The following is a 22,198-nucleotide window of genomic DNA, read 5'->3' as shown; positions in this document are numbered from 1 at the left end:
TACACCTAATTTTTTTAAAGTAGTAACCAATTGTCTTAGCACTATGCATTAACAATCATTATTAAGTTATTATGGTTCTACGTTTATCATACAAAAAATACTTATCTCAAAGCCATCTAGCTTTCCATTGATCTACCTGTAAGTTGTTTAATCAGTGTAATACTGTTCCCATCACTGTAACTTTAAAAATACAATTGAATATCTCATAAAGAAAGTACTATTTTCTAAGCTTTTAGATACTGTTCCTTTTTCTTCTAAAAAAATCACCTTTAGAATCATTCTATATATGATTTTATAGGGAATTCAATAAATTTGTAAATTAATTAAAGACAAATTGACGTCTTTGTGCTAGTCAGAATTCTCATTCAGGAATACCATAGGTGTCTTAATAAAAGTATTGTAATTTTCTTAAAATAGGTCTCACAGGTTTCTTATAAAGCTATTCCTAGATATTTTATACCAAATTTTATTGGAAAGGGGGTCTTCATTTCTTATGATCTCTAATTGGTTATTGCCAGCACAGAGGAAAACCATCAATATGTATGCATTTATGTTTTATTTAGTTACTTTATTAAATACTACTGTAAGTCCTAATGGTTTTTAACAGTTTCTTCTCAATTCTCTAGATAACCACTTACAAAGTAACTGAGTAGTCAACACCTCTTGCCAATCCAGGGGAAACAAAGCATTCAGGACTGGGATTACAGCTCTGCCTGTCCTGAGACTCCCTGCCTGCCCATCCACACATGCTTGCAAAGCTCTGGCATTAGGAAGACTTCCTACATTCCACAGCAGAGAGATCACACTTCCTACACAGCGGTACATATGGCACCATAACCTAAGCACAGCTGTGACGTCAGTGTTATGAACTAAATTTCATAAACATTTATTCAGTCAATCAATATTTATTGAAAATTTACTATTTAATAGGAATATTTTAAGTTCTGAAGATACAGTGGCAAATTCAGAAAAAAAATTTTTTAACAAGTTTAAAAAATATCTTTTTCCTTCATTATGTTTTGTTTTTAAACTACAACACAATCTGTCAATGCTCATTCTGAAGTAGTCAACTTATGACATTTTAAAAAACTGAAAGCTAAAACATCCAATAGAAGCAGCTAAAAAATTAAAAACATTAAGAGAATTAAATAACAGTGACTGGTTACAAAATTAACATATATATAAAATCAAAGATTCACCTACATATATAAAACAACTTAGAAACAGATAAAATATTCCATTAATGATAACATTATAAAGAGAAAATTACCCACGAATACAAGAAATACACAACTTCATGCCTACATGTATATTTCTGGAAAGACACCTAAGAAAGTATCAAAAATGGTTCCCTGAGAAGGGAGACTAGTGGGACAGGGATATGAGACCTATATTTTACTGCAGTATATTTTTATCTATTTGATTTTTTTCTATGTATTAATATTATTTTTCAATCTAACATATGGGGTAAAATCATAGCATGAATATAAAATCAAGTATCAGTAACTTTACTCCTTGAAAAAATATTTAGATGCAAAATCTATCAGTGTATATATGATGAAACTAAACTCCAAGTATGTTTAATTTTGGTGAAATGCTTTTTATAAGGCAGGTCCTTGAAATTTAAGTCCCTAGGCATTGGTAATAAAAGAAAGTGTTTCAGTCTCTCCTATTGTTATCTTAACTATTACTAGGCATACAATAACCACCTATGAACTGAAAAGGAAGCAGACTGCCAAGCAGACTTTCTCTCAGAGAAGGAAATGTTTCTGATTTGTAATAAAAAAAGATAGCTGTTGTGGACTGAACTGTGTCCCCCCAAAATGTGTGTCAACTTGGCTAGGCCATGATTCCCAGTATTGTGTGACTGTACACTGTTTTGTAATCTGATGTGATTTTCCTATGTGTTGTAAATCCTACCTCTATGACATTAATAAGGCAAGATGAGAGGCAGTTAATGAGGCAGGATTCAATCTACAAGATTCGGTTGTATCTTGAGTCAATCTCTTTCGAGATATAAAAGAGAGAAGCAAGCAGAAAGACAGGGGGACCTCATACCACCAAGAAAGTACTGCCAGGAGCAGAGTGTGTCCTTTGGACCTGGGGTCCCTGCACTGAGAAGTGCCTAGACCAGGGGAAGGCTGATAACAAGGACAGAGAGAGCTGACAGAGAGAGAAAGTCTTCCCCTGGAGCTGGCACCCTGAATTCGGACTTCCAGCCAGACTGTGAGACAATAAATTTCTATTTGTTGAAGCCATCCACTTTTGGTATTTCGGTTATAGCAGCACTAGATAACTAAGACAGTAGCTATGAGGTCTTTTATATTTCTAGAAGGCTCCAGATTCAGAATGACTGAAAGGGTAAACATCTAGGTAGTTTACTAGTAGCTGATAAGACCATAAGATGTAAAGATGAAGTACTTCTTTCAGTGCTGTCTGCATAGAGAAAGGTAAATAGGGCAAAAGACAGGCAAAAGTTCAAAGTAGGGATAAGTTCAACAAAAGTAAGCTTCTTTCTGTACTCTGTTTCTCATTGATAGTTTCCATTCTCCCTCCAAAAAACTTTCTGAATCCTACTCTTTTCCTATCCATTTTAAATTTATAAAACGAAATTTATTTCTTAACCCAAACTCATTTTTAATAACACACTAATATAATTCTATACACATTTTATGAAAGACTTGTTCAAAGTATCTCAAGCATTAAACAAGTTTGGAAAGGGCAGGGGTTCTTCAATCAGCCCCCAAAATACATGAATTTAAGCCCAGTCGCTGCTAACCAAAAGGTCAGCAGTTGGAATCCACCAGCTGTTCCCTGGGGAAGTTCTACCCTGTCCTATAGGGTCGCTATGAGTCTGAATCAACTTTGACGGCGATGGGTTTTTTGTCTTTTTTTTTTTTTAAGACAAATCTGCTGAGTGTTTGAATTTTTTAGATTGATTTAAGATTAAAAAGTAGTAATAATCTCTCTCATAGAGATTTAAAAAAAAAAAAAAAACACCTCACTGTAGAGTCAATTCCAACTCACAGCGACCCTATCCAAAAGGGTAGAACTGTCCCATAGGGTTTCCAAAGCTGTAATCTTTACGGAAGCAGACTGTCACATCTTTCTCCAGTGGAGTGGTTGGTGGGTTCCAACTGCCAACCCTTCAGTTAGTAGCCCAGCGCTTAACCACTGCACCACCAGAGCTCCTCCTATAGAGATACAGAACATTAATCTAGGAGAAGCTGTGCATCAGCTACAAACACTGGAGGACTGTTTATGAGTGTTAATTCACAGGAAATTTTCTAACGTTTCTGATATCTTAAGCCAATGAGCCCATTTCCATGTGAGTTACCAGATACTTTTCTTCTTCTTTCTTTCCCTAATCTCTCCCCTCCCATTAGTCCTCAAACTCCCAGATGCTACATACATATTACCTCAAACTCTATAATCATGTTTATAGCTTAGAGCTTTCTGTTACCTCAAGCCTTCCAATTTGCAAAATAACCAAATAAGGATTAGATAGATCATCCTTCCATTATCACTTAAACTCATTCTAGCTACTAAAAAAAAGAAAAATTTTAAAACTGTTATTTGGTCAAATTAAAGTAGTACCAACAAAGACACTTATATTAACAAGTTAATATGTATTTCATTATAAATACTATTGGCTCATGAGCACTAATTCTTCTCATATACGTTCTATCTTCAGTCTATTAATTATGTAGACAGAAATTCTACTGACAATTTTAAAAACTCAGAATTAATATTGCTACTCATAATTAGCTAGTGATGATTCAACCAAGATATAAGGTGAGTTTGATTTTTTAAAAGAAATATAAAGAATTAGTGGTAAGGGTACTGACGTCCAGCACAGGATATTTAATTAAGTTACTTCTAAACTACCCAAAAAGGTGCCTATTTGGCACAAGAGTTTGTGATCCACTACTAGCCTAAATGTTGGCAGTTTGAACCTACCCAGCAGCTTCACTTATGAAAGACCTGGCAAACTGCTTCCATAACAATTATTGTTGTTGTGTGCCCTTGCATTGATTCCAACTCTTACAGAAAAGAAAGCTCGATTGAACAGTTCTACTCTGCAACACATGGGGTCACCATTAGTCAGGATCAACTCTATGGCAATGGGTTAAACTATCCAAATATGGGTGGGGTGGTGGTAGCATTGCTTACTTTTGTTAATAAAATTATATTTTTGATATTAGAAGTAATGGCTTCAGCAAAGCTACCAGCTGAACCTCAGACAATATATGAACCTCAGAGTGCAAACCATGTGTAATTAAGGCATCAAGACTGCATGGTTGCAAGAGACCAAAAATATATATCCAAGTATTCCAAGACACAAAAGATTTCAACGAATTAAAACTTTAATCTTTAAATTCTGAAATAACAGAATTTGCAACACCACACACAGGGTGAGAAAAACTGCCAAGAGTGTTTGACCAGGAATAAGGAAAGCTGGAGTCTAGTTTCAGCTCTGTTCTAACCAATCACTGCTCTTGGCCTTGGATGCTTTATTTATTAAGTTCTGTTCAGTCTGAAAATTTGGATTCTTAAATCATTTAAGAATACAAGCATATGATGAGTGAAATGGTGCAGAATCAAATAGTTGTACCTATTTTACTCTTTGAATTAAGTAAGCTCCAATTATTTAGGACACAAGAAATACATAACAGGGGGATAAAAACTACTGATTCAAAGAATCAGAGACTTTAATATCTTTTACATCGTTCACACATATATATTTAGAAACACTCTATCTTTAATATGGTTAAATGTTCTCAAATAATAAGACACTGACTCAGCACTTATTTTTTAATTTACTATGTGTAGAATCTTAAATGTATAAAAGGACTCAACTGAAGTCACTGAATATCTGAATATTCAATAGCATATTGAAAGACTTTTGTGGTTTAAGGTAGTATAAGCCAGGAGATAGTTAAATATTTGCTGCCATCTTGTGGCTAATAATTTAATATATTTTACTGTAAGAAATTGTTTCATTCGCTGTTTATATTCTAGTTCTAGGATTATTAGTCATCTTATGGCTAGTAACTTAACAGATTGTGTTTTAAAAAAATTTTTCCAGTAACTGTTTACTTTGCAGTATTAAAGTTATAAATTTGCAAAGGACTGCATAGATATCTCCTCTGACATCCTGCTAAATGCAAAAGTAATTTCTACAATAGGGAGTCACTATACTGCAAAGAAGTCTATTTTATATATGACTATCTAGATTTGTAAAAATAAGCAGTTTTGTAAGCTTTATAACAAAAGCTGTCTATTATTTGTCTATCCATCATTCTACTGTATACACTAGCAACATGTTTCCTTGTATAAATCTTTTTGTGCAACAGACAATGCTTTATTTATAACAACATATTCTTGGCTCAGAAATTTGAAAACAAACAAAAAGATTTGTTTTTTGTTGTAAGCACTTACTAAGTTTTAATCAAGTATAACCTATTTTAAAAATCATAATTATACCTCAATATCTTTCAAGGTCAGGCTATGACTATGATAAAACGTTTTGTTCCCACAAGGTGTCCACGGCAATCTCAGTTACAACTACTATTACACTAAAATAAGGTAACCCATTATATCAATATATCCCATTCAATCTATGTCATTTGTACAAAGAGTTGTTATTGTTAGATGCCAGAGTCAGTTTTGACTCACAGCAACCCTGTGTACAACAGAATGAAACACTGCCCAGTCCTGTGCCATCCTCACAGTAGTTACTATGTTTGAGCCCACTGTTGCAGCCACTGTGTCTATCCATTTCATTAAGGGTCTTCCTCTTTTTCGCTGACCCTCTACTTGACCAAGCATGATGTCCTTCTCCAGGGACTGATCCCTCCTGATAACATGTCCAAAGTACGTTAGACAAAGTCTTGCCATCCTCGCTTCTAAGGAGCATTCTGGCTGTACTTCTTCCAAGACAGGTTTGTTCATTCTTCTGACACTCCATGGTATATTCAATATTCTTCACCAACACTATAATTCAAAGGCGCCAATTCTTCTGCCTTCCTTATTCATTGTCCAGCTTTCACATGAATATAAGGCAATTGAAAACACCATGGTTTGGGTCAGACACACTTTAGTCCTCAAAGTGACATCTTTGCTTTTTAACACTTTTAGAGAGGTCTTTTGTAGCAGATTTGACCAGTGCAATATGTCATTTGATTACTTGACCGCTACTTCCATGGGCACTGATTATGGATCCAAGTAAAATGAAATCCTTGGCAACTTCAATCTTTTCTCTGTTTATCATGATGCTGCTTACTGGTCCAGTTGTGAGGATTTTTGTTTTCTTTATGTTGAGGTGCAACCCATACTGAAGGTTGTAGTCTTTGATCTCCATCAGTAAGTGCTTCAAGTACTCTTTGCTTTCAGCAAGCAAAGTTGTGTCATCTGCATATTGCAGGTTGTTAATGAGTCTTCAACCAATCCTGATGCCGTGGTCTTCAGATAGTCCAGCTTCTCGGATTATTTGCTCAGCACACAGATTGAATAAGTATGGTGCAAAGAGTAAGGGGTCTGGTCTATATCTATCTATCATATGTCTCTTTCCCTTATATGGGGATTTAAAAAATCAAATTATCCTTTAAAAGACCTAGGTATTATCCAAGATTTACTACAAGCTACCTGATTTCTGGCCAGTCATTTAAGGTCAGTATTTTGATTCCCTCATCTCTCTTCACTTTAATCCTTATGGCATAAAGATAATTATATACTTATGATGACATTTGATCTTAAGAGTGCAAAAAATGGATTGCCTAGATCCCAGCTTGCTCTGATAGGAAAAGCAACTTGCTTCAGCCCATCAATTGCTTTCAGTAAGATAAAAGAACAACAGAACAAAATACCCTTTATTTTATACTCATATCTAAGAGCACCAATGAAAATCACAGGGTACATGACAAGTCCCAAAAGACTCATTAAATTAGAGCCACAGGAGCTGTCAGGATGTGAAGGCCTATCTATAACGCAGGGACTCAAAATAACTTAGTAAATCAGTTTCTCTAAATACACACAAAACTAAAACTCTCCTACATTCATAAACAACAAGTCATTAGAAATGTAGAGGGTTAGTCTGAATGCACTGCTAGTAACCTTTCATTATAATACGCATTTAGGAACTTACAGCATCTGCTTTACAAATGGTGTTGGCTACATGTCGACATAACATCTTTAGCCAGCTTTCCTTGGGAAGTTCCTCTGATGTCATCTGGAAACTCAGCAGCACATTTGCCTGCTCTGTTGGTGGCCTCACAAGCAAGGCAAATGCATTATGGCAATCTAGGGTTCCAGAATAACCATAAACATCATTAAGTGTTACTCCTTTGAAAATGATAAATTAACACAAGTTTAATCCCTCAGAGTAACAAAATTCCAATGACATTATCTCTTCTCCACCCTCTCCATCCTCCTCCCTTTTCAATTAGACAAAGAATTTCAACGTATTAAAATGAAGCATTGGAAAGACTTACAATAAATTAGTACCACATAAGAAATCGACAATAACTTAATGACACTAAGTTACCAGTATTTTGCATGACATTTAATGTTTTCTATGATGAAATTTATGAAAAGAAAAATATTAGATCGTATCACTTGTTAGAATTCTAGAACTTAATTTTTAAATTATCATAAGAATTCAATAACTCAACCTACTGAAGTTCAAAGAAATAAAATATCCAAGTATTAAAATTCTGTGACAGAATGTTTTGTGACCCAGATACTTAAACAAAAGCTATTTTAACAATAGTCTTCAATAGTTAAAATCCAAACAATTGGAGATGATTTCAACAAATGGACTTAGTAACCCTTAATAAATCCAGAATTTGATAATCAAGTGAAAAGCAATGTAAATTGCTGTTTAAGTTTTCTTTAAGAAGTATTTCTCATGAACTCAAAGCATTCCATCATTAGAGGGTGAGATCAATAATGGAATCAGCTTACATTGTAGAAATATATGCCTAATATCCAAAATTTGGCCATGCACACATATAATTAGGTACAATTAAACAGATGATATTGTGTTGGTAGGTATAAATTTTTTGGCTACTTCAGGTTTTCAGGGACCCGCCCTCCCCGCCAATACTACCAAAGTTGTTAGTCAAAAGTTTTCCTTAATGCACATTTGACCTCATGGCAAGTCTACCACAGTTACTTTGGATGCATTTATTTCATGTACACCTATTCGCTGTCCATATTCCTAAATACATCCCTAACAATGTGGCCACTGGCAATAAGGAAGGTATAATATGTGGAGGACAGACAAAGGGCTGGAAATTTCTTTTGGATTCTGAAGGAATTAAAGTGAGTTTTGGCGAGGGAATAGGCTAGGGCACTACTGTGACCCAAAACTATTTAAAAGCTCTTTGTCCCTTAAGGGAATGAGGTGTCCTACAGGTTGAGACAGCACCTTCATTTGAAAAATCAAAATTCAATTCTGTTCCTACAGAGTGTCGGGATAGAGGTATAAGAATAAGTGCTGCGTCAGAACTGGTAAACTACATTCAAAAGTGGTTTAAATAAATAAATAAATAAACTATAAGGGGTGAATCAAACCCACAAGGGATATAAACTATTTTTACTTAACCGATAGTTTCTCAATGAACATACCTTCCGTCTCTCTTATGTCCAGCACCTTCTTAATTTGAGAAAGAGGCATTAGATGAATATGCTTTAGAGGAGGTGGGGGTCGGGTATGGCTATGAGGACTCCTAAAAGTGCCAATAACCTTGTGTCGTTTCCTTGCTATCTGATAATGGGAAAAAAAAAAAAATTGTTAGTAACATGAATAAATACAACTAAAGGCCACTCTTAAAAATAAAATAGAACTAATTACATAACTCCATATGCAGCTCACCTGACTACTAGTCATTCCAGGGCTATTATATGATAAGAAGCAGAGTTACTATGTGACAAAATCCTATGCACACTTGTGTACCGGATGTGCTCATGTTTAGGAGAAGAGCTCAAAAGTCAGGAAAATTGATGAAGGATGGGGATATGCCAAAATTCCCAGAGGTGTGGAATAGTCAGAAGCTAGGTGAGGAGCAACAGAATTAAAGGATAAGGGAATCTTGAATGAAAGGCCTTGAGTCCAAGAGAAGAGGAAGAGTTGCTCTGGGATCTCTGTCTTGGATACAAAAGAGAATTGATTTCAGTTTAAGAGCAGAATTCATGTTTCAGTTGCTGCGCAAGGCACTGAGGAGAGAGAAGTGAATAAGACAGAAATAGTTTCTGCTCTTATGAGCTTTACTTAATACTGAGAAAGGGAAACACCAAGTAAGTAATCAAACAAAACAAATGAAAAAATGATAAATTTAAGGTACTGTGTTAGGATAAGCTAGGAACTCGTAAAAGGAAGAGATGGGTGAGGTAAAGCTGAAAACAGGAACAAAATCAAAAAGGATATGATTCATGATTTACTTGGGAGAGTTCCTCTGAATTTTATAAGGTCTTAAAAATTTTTGTTTTCATTTCTGCAAAAGTCTAGTATAGTATTTTGCCATTTTTAAAGAACATCTCTTCTGTAGTGGTAGTCATAAAGAAAAAGACATTACTTAACAAATTGAGATTAGTTGGTTATCATCACAAATATGACAAAATTTGGCTGGAAAATGTACTACCTTATGTTAGCACACACGAGACTAACAAGAAAAGACCAAAAGCCATGGCCAAGACCCCCCAAACCTGTTGCCATCGAGACGATTCTAACTCATAGCAACCTTTCAGGACAACACTACAGGAAACCCCAAAGGTTTCCAAGGCTGTTATCTTTACTGCAGAAGTGGGTTCGAACGACCAACCTTTCAGTTAGCAGCCAAGCACTTAACCACTGTGCTATGAGGGCCAGTGTCATATTCACATCAGAGCAGAAATAGAAAGCAAATCTATGCTTGGGTGAATCAAGTATTGAAAATTCATTTATATTAATATAGTGAAAATAAGCAATAAAGGCTTTTCCATTATATAATTATTTACATTGTAATACTTAAATATGCTTTTAAATTAATTTGGCTGAGTAAAATAATGAAATGTTAAGGTTCACTTTTAAAAAGGAAAAACAATGACAATTGTTAATACTGATGACATGAATGCTAATACGTGATAGCAAAAAAGAAACTAAATACTACATAAAAGATAAAAACGAAAAGTACATCCTTAAATCCAAAATTAGTTTAGTTTTAGTAAAACATTTCTTGTTACATTAAAGAGAAGTTAATCTGGATTTTATCAATTTTGAATGTTTCTAATTTTTCACCGGTAAGAATGCCTGCTATAGGTTTTTAGCAGGTCAAAGAAGTACTATACACTTATTTCCAAATTTGCTAAGAGTTGGTTTTTTTAAAAAAAAAAAAATAACCACAAATTAAAAATCAGAGTTTAGGATTATACACTGTGAAGTCCAAATTTAATATGCTAGAAATAGAGCAGTTTCAGTTGATGTGATTCTGTGACTGGGAGGCTAAGAGAGATTGGAAGGAAAAGTTACTAGAGTCAAAGGTCCCTGGGTGGCATAGGCAGTTTACGCTCAGCTAGTAACCAAAAGGTTGGCGGCTCAAACCCCCTCAGAGGCACCATGGAAGAAACAGGCCTGGTGATCTGCTTCATAAAGATTACAACTGAGAAAACCCTATAGAGTAGTTCTACTCTATAACACACGGGTCTCCTAAGTCACAAATCAACAACAAAAAGTTACTAGAGTCAAGAAGGCAAAGGAAATTTGAGGCTGGCGTATCACATACTGGACTTGGAAGCGTAGGGAATGGTCAATGGCATGAACTAAAGCAGAAAGGAAGTAAATGAGTCAATTAAAAAACACTGAGGAGTATACAATACTGGGGAAGCCAGCACAACTTGTACAAGGAAAGGTCATGGAAGCTCCATAGACACATCCAAACTCCTTGAGGGAGTGAATTGCTGGGCGGAGGGCTGTGGGGACCATGGTCTCAGGGAACATCTAGCTCAATTGGCATAACACAGTTTATAAAGACAATGTTCTACATTCTACCTTGGTGAGTAGCATCTGGGGTCTTAAAAGCCTGTGAGCGGCCATCTAAGATACTCCACTGGTCTCACCCCTTCAGAAACAAGGGAGAATGAAGAGAACAGGAACAAAGAAAAGATTAGTCCAAAGGACTAATGGACCACAGCTACCAAGACCTCCACCAGACTGAGTCCAGTACAGCTAGATGGTGCCCGGCTACCACCACTGACTGCTCTGACTGGGATCACAACAGAGGGTTCTGGACAGAGCTGGAGAAGGATGTAGAACAAAATTCTAACACACACATGCAAAAAAGACCAGATTTACTGGCCTGAAAGAGACTGGAGAAACCCCGAGAGTATGGCCCCTAGAACACCCTTTTAGCTCAGTGGTGAAGTCACTTCTGAGGTTCACCGTTCAGCTGGGGATTGGACAGCCCCATAAAACAAAAAGGGACTAATAAGGCACAGCAGTCCAGGGACAAGGACTAGAAGGCAGAAGGGGACAAGGAAGCTGGTGATAGGGAACCCAAGGTTGAGTAAGGACAGTGTTGACATGTAGTGGGGTTGTTAACCATTGTCACAGGGCAACATGTGTACTAACTGTTTAATGAGAACTATTTTGTTCTGTAAACCTGCATATAAAGTGAGAATAGCAGCACAACTGGAAGAACGTAATCAATGTCACTGAATTGTGCATGCAGAAATTTTTGAAATGGTTATCTTTGGCTATGTATATTTTCACCAAAAAAAAAAAAAAAAGGTCGAGAAGGGAGAGGGTTGACATGTCGTGAGGTTGTTAACCAATGTCATAAAACAATATGTGTACTGACTGTTTAATGAGAAACTATTTGTTCTGTAAACCTTCAGCTAAAGTACAATACAAAAAGGAAAAAAAAACACTGAGGAATTTGGAGATACAAGATCAAAAGTATAACGTAAGCCACGACTCTGTCAGGAACAAAGAGATAAAAACCAGAATAGATTGGCAAGGAAGTATATAGACAATTATCCTATTAGATAAATGGAGCCAGCCGACCTAGGGACTTCAAGTGGAAAAACCTAAAAATACTTTAATAGAAGCAAACAAGTTCTGAGAAACTATGTATAGTAAAATGCCATGATAATAATTCAGATAAAATATGACTGAGAATTGACTCCTTTGCCTAGTCCCTGTTCTCAAAAGCAGGGCAGGCTAACATTTTTATCATGGGGAAAGCAGGTTGTTCAGAATTATCTGCCTCATGACTTTTTATGACTTTCTCAGTTCAGGTATGGTCAACTGTATACAGTATTTTTACTATCTGTATTTTTGTGCTTTCTGTGGCATTACTGAACAAATGTGAATATTTTTCATTAACCTCGCCAGAAGAAAACTCTGCATTTAACACAGTGAATTTTTGATGAGGTTTTATTGCACCAATAACTGCTCTATGTATGATTTGTTCTCTAAGATTCCCTTATGTTTTACACTTTAAATAGTAATGTACATGCTGTAACAGGGCAGCATTTCAAGAAAAGTGACAAAGGATAAAACAAAGGGGTATATAGACTTTAAAGAAAAAGGAAACCCATCAAATTATTTTGATGGAGGCAACAGAATGTTACTCAACAGAAATGTCAAATGAGTCTTGTTAATGTTTGTTTTAGCAAAACGAACATTTTTTCCTCTGGGATAAAGGAAAATGCACATCTTTATATCCCTTATTAGCTTGTCTTATTTAAAAATACACTGTTAAAATAATGAAAGAAAAGAGTTGAAAAAGCATACAAACATAATTCAATTTATCTTTAGGTGTAACCTGGGAAGAAACAAATTAACTTGCATAAATAAGAATTTTATAATTATAATAATTGAGTGACATAATTATCACTCATTCATGCTAAAATCTGATTTAAGGAAGAATCGGAATCATAAAGGAATTCATAATATTAAATAATCAAGTTATCTCTCAAATCAATAAACTACTGACTTCATCTTTGCTGGAAAATTTATTTCAATTCCATTAAGAAGAATTCAAATTATTTTGTAAATCTTGAATAAATACACATAGGAATAAGAAGTCTCCCCAATTTTTGACCTATATGTTTATTTACATAGAAATAAACTAACTTTTCATTTTGACTTGGATTGTGAATTATGGAAATTTACCATATTTCTTAACATCAGCCCTTCTCCTAAAAGCATTCTATTAATAGTATTAAGTAAAAAATTGGTCTCAACTTAAAAATGATTAAAAAAAAGTTTAAGTTGACTTTAAACTTCTACTTCAATCAAAACTTGGTTTTAAACATTCAGAGAAGTCAGAAAAATCAGATGTGTTATTATACTACATTAAGTACAACTTTACCTCCAGGCAGTCATTGAAGAGGAAGAGAGTTACTTGCTCTCCTCTGTCACACGGGTGCTCACCTAGAGATACTGTTTCAACTCGTTGTACTAAGCTTCGGTGAGAAGATAAAAGATTAGCCTGCATAGATTGAATATATTAATAAAAGAGATCAATTGGTATTAAGCAGTAAAAAAAGTTATAATTTAAAATATAGTGGTGCCAAGATTCTTTTTACAAATCAAAACTATAGAAACTTCAGTAACAAGAAAGAAAATTGACAATTGTCAAAAAAGAATACTTACCGGGCATCCATCTACTTCATAAAAAACATCAAAAATTTGCTTTTGGGCTTCTGTTTTTCTCTTATCTTCATTAATATGCCTGAAACATTAATAGTTATCTTTAAAACTTAAACTTTTAAAGCAACAGAACATAAAAGCTGCATACAAATGTATCCCAAGTCACTTAAGACATGTCCTTCCTTGTGAATCCACATAAATTACGATAGCAGAATTAGTTAAAATGTTCCCTAAAAGTATCCTACTGCATTAAAAAAATATACCATAGGAGATCCTTCAGAAAGTATGTTTTACTATGCTCTTTACTATACAATTCCTAAAATACATTAGACCTGTCCAAAATGCAGGTTAACAAATAAAGTTCTGAAGTTCTATATGTAAGCTCAGTTAAGGTTTTATGCACATCACTCCCAGGTCACATGTTAAAGATTTTATTCCTACGATTAACAGACTACGGCTTTCAGATAAGATGGAATAAGAGGACATGGATTTACCCTCCTGAAAAAACAATCAAAATATAAAGACATCAAGTCCTATAAGACAGGAAACAAATAAGGTAAGCCTTACACTTGCCCTAGCTTGTAGCCTAGAGAACGCTTTCTCCATGCACGGACAGCACAGGCAGTGCCCAACTCTTTCCCTGAAACAGCCCAGAGAGGAAAAGATGGCTAGCGTTTTCAGGGCAGAATACTGCAAAAGAGAAGGGCTGCCCAGACAGAGAACTCCAAAGATCTGCAGAAGACTCTCTGTGTAATCACTTGAGCACTGCGTGCACGTGTGTAAGGAAACTACTGAGGTTAAGGAAAGAAACACCCGAAATGATTAGTTAACAGTGCCCAGCACTCACGTGGCATAAAATAGTTTGTTCCCATGAATCAGTGGAAAACTTTATGATTCGTGGAGCATCAGGTAAAGTACTAGGAAGGATCACGCGTCAACAATGGAGAAAATTAACCCTAGATAAACGCCATTCTGATCCTGCCTAACAAAGCTTAAAAAAAAGACGCGAAAAGATCAAACTGTCTGTAAGTAACTTAAATGCATCCCAGAAAAAAGTTCAAAACAATCGTAGGAATATAAAAATATCTAACACTCAACAAAGTAAAATTAACAATGTCTGGTACCCAATAAAATACTACATAGCATGCAAAGAGGCAGGAAAATATGGCCCATATTGAGGGGGGAAAAAAAAATCAATCAGCTAAAACTGAAACAGAAATGACACTGATAATGGAATAAGCAGGCAAGGACATTAAAACAGTTACTATAACTATTTCATAGGCGTTCCTGAGCAACAGAAACAGTTAGGTTTGACAGGTCGAATCCACCCAGGGGTGCCTCAGAAGTACAGAAAGGCCTGTGATCTACTTCTGAAAGATTACAGCCATTAAAAACCCCATAGAATGCATGTATATACTCTGAAACAAAAGGGGTTGCCACCAAGTTGGAATCAACTTGACAGCAACTGGCACAACTATTTCATAGGTTCAAAAAGCTATAGGAAAGATTAAACATCTTGAGCAGAGACACAGAAGATATTAAAAAAAAAAATCAAATTTCTAGAGATGGAAGCTAACCTGTGCTGGATGACAAACACACTGGATGAGGTATTGGAGAAGGTTAGTGAAACTGAGGACAACAATAGAAACCAGCCAAACTGAAACAGAGAAAAACGACCAGGGGAAAAAGAGAGAAAAGAGTTACCAGCGTCAGTGAGCTGAGGGATAACTTCAAAAAGCCAAATATATGTGCAATTAGAGTGTCCCAAAAAGAGAGAAGGCAGGAAGGACAGTAAAATATTTGAAAAAATATGCTGAAACTGTTCTAAACTTGGTAAAAGCTGTAAAACCACAAATGCAAGAAGCTAAATAAACCTCAAGCACAAAAACAGGAAGAAAACTACATCAAGGCACATCATAACTGAAGTACTTAAAAAAAGCAAGCAAAGAGAAAATCTGATGAACAACCAGAGCTGACTGGAGTAAGGAAATGACACCAGATGGTACATAAATCCAAAGGAAGAAGAGAAGCAGAAATGGTAAATAAGATAGTTAATACAAGAAACTCCATAAATATATACTAGCTCTCTTTTCTACTCTCAGCTTCTTTTAAAAGACATAAAATTACATAAAGGAACAATTTTAACTTTTTTTTTAATAACAATATATAGTTGGATTTGTAACATATACAGATGCAATAGGTATAACAATAAAAGCACAAAAGAGGGGAAGAGAATAAAGCTATATAGGAGTAATGTTTCTGTCTCACTGGAATTAAATCAGTAAAAATCTGGAATAGATTTCGTTAAGATGGTAAGATATGGTAAGCCCCAGAGAAACTACTAAGACAAGTTTTTAAAATATAGTGAAAATGAAAAAATTATTTTAAAAAATTAGTATTACACTAGAAAATATTCACTTAATTAAAAAACAGTAAAGGCAAGACAAAGGAACAAAAAAAAAAAAAAAATATGAGACAGTAGAGAAAAAGTAAAATTTTAGGCAGAGTAAATCCAACTAGATAATTTCAATAATAACATTAAATGTATCTGTATTAAACATACTAATCCAAATGAAGAGATTATTAGACTGAATAATAAAAAACAGTCCAACTATATGTTGCCTACTAGAAACACATTAAATTCAAAGACACAAACAGGTGCAAAGTAAAGGCATAGAAACAGATGTACTACGTAAGCAGTAACCAAGACATTAGTAGCTACAGTAATACCAGAAGATGAAAATGAAATAGAAGACTTGAACAACAGTATCAAAGAACTAGATCTAATAGACATCTATAAAACACTCCATCCAAGAGCAGAATGCACTTTCTTCACAAGTGTACTTGGAATATACTCCGGAATAGACCATACGCTAACGCATAAAAAATAAATTTAAAAGGAATGAAATCATACTATGTTCTCCAATGACAATGGAGTGAAATTCCATTTCAAAAAAGTTTGAAAATTCACAATTGTGGAAATTAAACAACACACTCCTAAATAACCAATGGACCAGGAGTAAATAACAAGGGATATCAGAAAATACTTTGAGATAAATAAAAACAAAAACATAACATGTCAAAACTCATAGAATGCAACTAAAGCAGTGCTTAAAGGGAAATCTATAACTGTAAAGGCTTATATTAAAAAAAGAAGAAAGATCTCAAGTCAATAACCTAACCTTTTACCTTAAGACACTGGAAAAGGGAAAACAAACAAAACCTAACACATGCAGAAGGAAGGAAATAATAAAGATCAGAGTGGAAATTAACGAAATAGAAAAACAGAAAAAAACAAAGTCAGAAGTTGCTTCTTTTAAAAGTTCAAGAAAATAGGCAAACCTTTAACTAGACTGAACAAGGGGGAGGAGGGAGAGAAAACACTAAAATTACTAAAATCAGGAAGGAAAAGAGATGTCACTAGTGACCTGACATATAAAAAGAATAAGAGAATACTATGAACAACTGTATGCCAACAAATTAGATAATTTAGATGTAATGGAAAAATTCCTAAAAAGACACAAACCACAGAAATTGACTCAAGAAGAAATTTCATTGAGTTGATACTTCTAATGTATCTCTGACCAACCTTACCAATTTAATTCCATGAAATTTAAGGTAGGAAACAAAAAGTCTAAAATAAAAGTGAGAAGTATTATAAAACTTTTCATTTCACCATGGTCAAATTCTCAAGTCACATACAGGCAGTTCACATGAATATGAAGACCAAAATCAACTATGACTGGAGATACATGAAGAAAATAACTTCAGTGTATGTTGAACATTTTCAGATTTCTAAACTATTGCTCCTCTCTATGCATAACAGTGTAATACTTTCAGTGATAAATGTTTCTGATTAATCAATGTATTCTTATATTTCTCATCATTAGAAAATAATATACCAATTATTTTACAAAAATTTGCTATTGACATTTTTCTCTCCATTTATAAAAACTCTAATTGTTCCATTAATTCCATTCTAAATCTAAAAACCAGTAAGAAAAATAAAATATTTACTGCACTTACGTCATTACTTCCTTTAGTGATCCAATAGCTTTTTCCAGAGTGCTTTTGTCAGGATTTTCATCGGCTGTGTGCTTCTTAAGATCTGTAATGATAAAACATTTTTTTTCTATGATTAAAAAAAATTCAGTGGTTTTCTATCTAAGATTTTTTAAAATGCAGTCCATCTTGATACATATAGGCTGATTAATTTTTAAAGACAATATATTTTCACTTAAAAAAAGTTTTCAGCCATGTTCCCTTAAGAGTTCTCTTCTTACACATTTATTAAGGTTACCACATTTTTTTATTGATCGAATTTTCAGACTATGTAATACAAGTTTTCTTATGCTGCCTTCTCAATTCTAGTAAAGCTTAGGACTCCTAGATTCCTCTGCTGAATGAAAACACATAACCCTCAACTAGCTCAGAGATCATTATATATGTTATACTGTAAGTCATATTGGGGGCCCATGGCTCTATCATAGAGTATCTGGTGTCTGTAAAAGTAGATTTTGTTTAATCCAAGAGATAAATATACTTTGACTCTTCTTATCCAGATTGCTTATCCTATGCCATCTGTGGCACATTTCTACCAAATCTATTCTCAATCTAGCACCATATCCACCTAATCTTTTAAGTGGAATAACAGGAAAAAGACTTAGAAATCAAGTTCATTTTAGTTATGACAGCATGGATTTCTATGAGTACTTAATGAAACAATTGTGATGATATGTAAATCAGCAGAAAAACCTACTGTTTTGGAAACTTCAAGGTTTGTTTATATATTATCTTTATAATCTGTTAAAAAGGGTAGGGAAATCATTTTATAAGCTAAAAATTCTCAACTATATTAGCTAATTCTAAAGAGAAAAATTATGAAATTTAGTTATCACTATAATTAATATACTAAGTTAAAATATTTGAAAGAAAAAAATAAAGTCTCAAAATTAGCTTCCTTGTCTGCTGGACAAATTAGTGTAGTTAGAGTTTAGGGATCAAAATGTTTTAATACAAGCTTATTTCTGTTTGTACTTCATATTTCACATTTAATTTTAAATAATAAAACAAAAACTTCACACTTCCTTAAATATTCGCTAATTTAGTCTGCTAAATGTAAGGGTATATATATATATATACACATATACACACACACACATACATATGCTTGTTTGACCACAAGCAAAATCTATTCATAAAAATTAACTCTGCTGTAGAACTTCCTTCTACTTATATCTGTAGTTTAAGTTCTAGAAAATATGGATCTATGTTTCAAAAGTGATTTGAAAAACCTAAGGAAAAAAAAGTAAGCATAAGGCCAAGTATATAGAACTTTACTAAAATTCAGAAAAGGACTAAACTTTCGACATACGAATCTTCTCTCTTCTTGTGATTTTGTGGGTGAACTTTTGAGTTTACGTACATGTAAATCAATTTTGAATTAGTGACACACCACAAAATGTAAGATGACTTTAAATGGATAAATGAAAAGTACAATACTAGTTAATATAAATGATACCAAACAAATAAAGTGGTCCAGACTGAATTTTTGTGGCACCAGTGATTACTTTAAGATTATATATAAAGCTGTTTTCTTTGTAAAAGAGATATATAAACCTTAACGCAGAAGTCTAAAAAACCTATGAAAATGGGAATTCCAGCTATTTTAGGAAAAAAAACAATTTCAGGAAAATATCTAAAATAGGTAAGACAAGTACCATTTAAAAGTAGTGCAACACTGGGTAACCTCTGTACTGGTCGGATGAGAAGTTCAACAAGGCTTTGCCGTCCACATTCTGGTTTAGCTTGGTTTATCTGAAAAGAATTAACATATTCAATAATTAAAGAAGGAATGGTTTTTGTAAAGATTAGGCATCTTAAACCCTATCATCAGTAGCCCTGATAAGAATTAGCAGCACAGGTGGGGTGGCAGTTACTCTTCAGATTACTGTGGTTGAATAACCTTCCGGGGGCTAAAATGACTTACTGGTCAGCCAAGGGTTAGCAACTCAAATAGAAAGTGAGTTCCACTACACATCTTACACATCCCACTTTAAGTTTCTCTAAAGTCTACACAATTTTCAAGAAAAAAATTTTTTTTTAAATATTAATTATGCTGATACCTTTGGATAAAGAAAGTGGATAGAGTATTTGATAAGGGGAAAAAAATCATTAAAGACAAAATAAAAATCTTGCTGGAAATTGTCAGATGTTTGAAAGCTAAAACTTGTATAACTTCTATAACTACATATACCATTCTCATTCTCTTAGCTGCCCCTGCTACCTAATACGTCAAATCTTCTGAAGCTAAACATCACTCCCACCCTAAAGTACAGCTAAAATTAACACATAATATTAAGGTGTGCTAACATGGATATATTTTTACTGAAGTTATAATTTAGTTTTTTTATAATTTTAATGAAAGTCCTTCAGAAATGACTCTCAGATTTTTATTTGAAAGATTTGTACATACCTTCAGAAAAGCATGAAATCTTGGTTTCTGTTTTTCACATTTAATAATTGTTTCCTTCCTCATTTCAAAGAAGTTTACAAAGGGAGGGTAGGTTTTTATCAAATCCTTTGACTAGAAAAGGGAGAAAAAAAAACTCTAATTTGTTACTCATATCACCTTTAGACAATGAAACTTAAAGTCAAATAATCAAAATTTACTATCTGACATAGTGGATGCAAAAAAAAAAGTTTAAATAAGTTTCTTCTCAAGTTAAATATGGAAATTAATTTTATAAACTTCTCAGTAAGAGTTAACTGCTAAACAAAAAAATGATCAATTGGAACACACGGCCTAAATCTTGCGTAAGAAATAAAGAACCAGTAAGAAACAAAAGCATATTAAAGCTTATCTTATTGACATAAACATGACAAAGAAAATTTTCAAAACTTCTATAAAGACACGCATTCAGGATGTAATAATTCAAATAGAGCTTATCTATGCAGAACCCAAGAACACGTAAATTCTTTACTGAAGGCGATAAGTCACCACTAAAAGATCGATTATATGACTCAAAAATGCAAGCAAGAAAAGAATAACTGCCTTGACTAATTGAGGATACTAATAGACATCAAAAGTGTATGTGGTAATAATTTGCATATTTGGCTGTCTCACCCAGAAAAAACATCTGAGAGACTATATGGCAAAGCAGGAAGTTGGAGGAGAGGGGTAAGTCTCAGAACACTAAATAAATGTATCTAGATCCAAAGCACTAAAACCTATAAATCCTACTCAAAGGAATGAACCACAGTACCTCACTCAAAATGAATTTATTTTTGTTTTATAAACTTAAGTATTTTTATTTTATAAATTAGTAAAGGAGCAGTTGATTAGAAGCTTCTATATAGAGTATACATAACAAGAGTAAAAAATGATAACTAACAACTAAAGAAAGAGAAAAATAAAACTCAATTACAGAAATTTCAACAACAAAACATTAACCTGTGGCCATTTATAAAGGGCAAATAACTTAATATGTAGCAAAACAGTAGCATAGTATGACAATTAAGTCCCTAATGATGATCTTGAGTTATCAAGACAATGTTAACATATAGTAAGCATGTTTCAGAAAACAAGAACCTGGAACGTATTTTACAAACACAATCATGTCTAAGTTTTAAAAGCGCTCACATTTCAAGGAGTAACTTTCATTTATCTGAAAAGTCTCTTGTGCAGGGTACATCATTCTGATAGTCCTTGATGAGATACTTTAACCTAAATACTTAAAAAATAAAATACTTACATATTTAAGAAAAATGTCACCAATGCTTTTGCTCTCATCCCAATTGATAATAAGATCTTCAAGATCATCCTGAAATAATACAAACTGAAACTATAAAGATTAAACTTGACAGCAATTTATATACTTTTTAATATTTCTGAGATATTTATTTGAAAGTAGCACTTTTCAAAGTGTCTTCATTTGACATGCAGAGCAATTATTATCTCACTCTTGTACCTCAGCATGGAATTAGTTTTTTTACTAGGAGGAAAGTATCCTTTGAAAAATAATTAAGAAGGCATAGATAGCATCAAGTACAAGCAACAACAAACTGGGAGAAAATATTTGCAAAACACATAGCTGATCAAGGACTTATTTCCTGAATTCATAAAGAATTCTTGTTTTTGTGTGCTGTCAGATCGATTCTAGCTCATAGCAAGCCTATAGGACAGAGAAGAACTGCCTCAAAGGGTTTCCAAGTCTGTAATCCTTACGGGAGCAGATTGCCAGGTCTTTTCTCCTGCGGAGTCACTGGTAGGTTCAAATCGCCAACCTTTTGGCTAGCATCCAAGTGCTTAACCATTGCACCACCACAGCTCCTTCACAACTCAATAATATGATGACAAACAAGCCAAAAAAAACGGGCAACAGACTTGAACATACATTTCACCAGAGATGATATAAAAATGGCTAACAAGGGGGACTCCGGCAAGATGGCGGTCTAGGCAGAAGCACTACGCTGTCCCTCCACAACAAAGATCCGAAAAACTAAGCCAAACAGAGAATCAACAATCCTGAAACCCTAGAACATCAAATGAAGAGATAAAGA

At 34.0% G+C, this 22,198-nt stretch overlaps 1 protein-coding gene across 5 annotated transcripts in view; it reads right to left on the bottom strand.

Moving 5' to 3' along the window:
- Window positions 1–22,198, bottom strand: part of ECT2 (epithelial cell transforming 2) — a 70,740-nt gene that overhangs the window by 11,316 nt on the left and 37,226 nt on the right. For all 5 annotated transcript variants that reach the window (XM_004383481.2, XM_004383482.2, XM_023737949.1 and 2 more), the window contains 8 exons: window positions 21,391–21,459; window positions 20,112–20,222; window positions 19,357–19,453; window positions 17,663–17,744; window positions 13,640–13,718; window positions 13,356–13,475; window positions 8,632–8,770; window positions 7,148–7,302 (listed from right to left, as the gene is read on the bottom strand). In XM_004383481.2, the coding sequence (XP_004383538.1) occupies window positions 7,148–7,302; window positions 8,632–8,770; window positions 13,356–13,475; window positions 13,640–13,718; window positions 17,663–17,744; window positions 19,357–19,453; window positions 20,112–20,222; window positions 21,391–21,459 (852 nt within the window). The remainder of the gene's footprint in view (window positions 1–7,147; window positions 7,303–8,631; window positions 8,771–13,355; window positions 13,476–13,639; window positions 13,719–17,662; window positions 17,745–19,356; window positions 19,454–20,111; window positions 20,223–21,390; window positions 21,460–22,198) is intronic.

Source organism: Trichechus manatus, unplaced genomic scaffold (genome assembly GCF_000243295.1).
Source record: "Trichechus manatus latirostris isolate Lorelei unplaced genomic scaffold, TriManLat1.0 scaffold00110, whole genome shotgun sequence".
Taxonomy (NCBI): Eukaryota; Metazoa; Chordata; class Mammalia; order Sirenia; family Trichechidae; genus Trichechus; species Trichechus manatus.
This window is presented reverse-complemented; position numbering and strand designations above follow the sequence as displayed.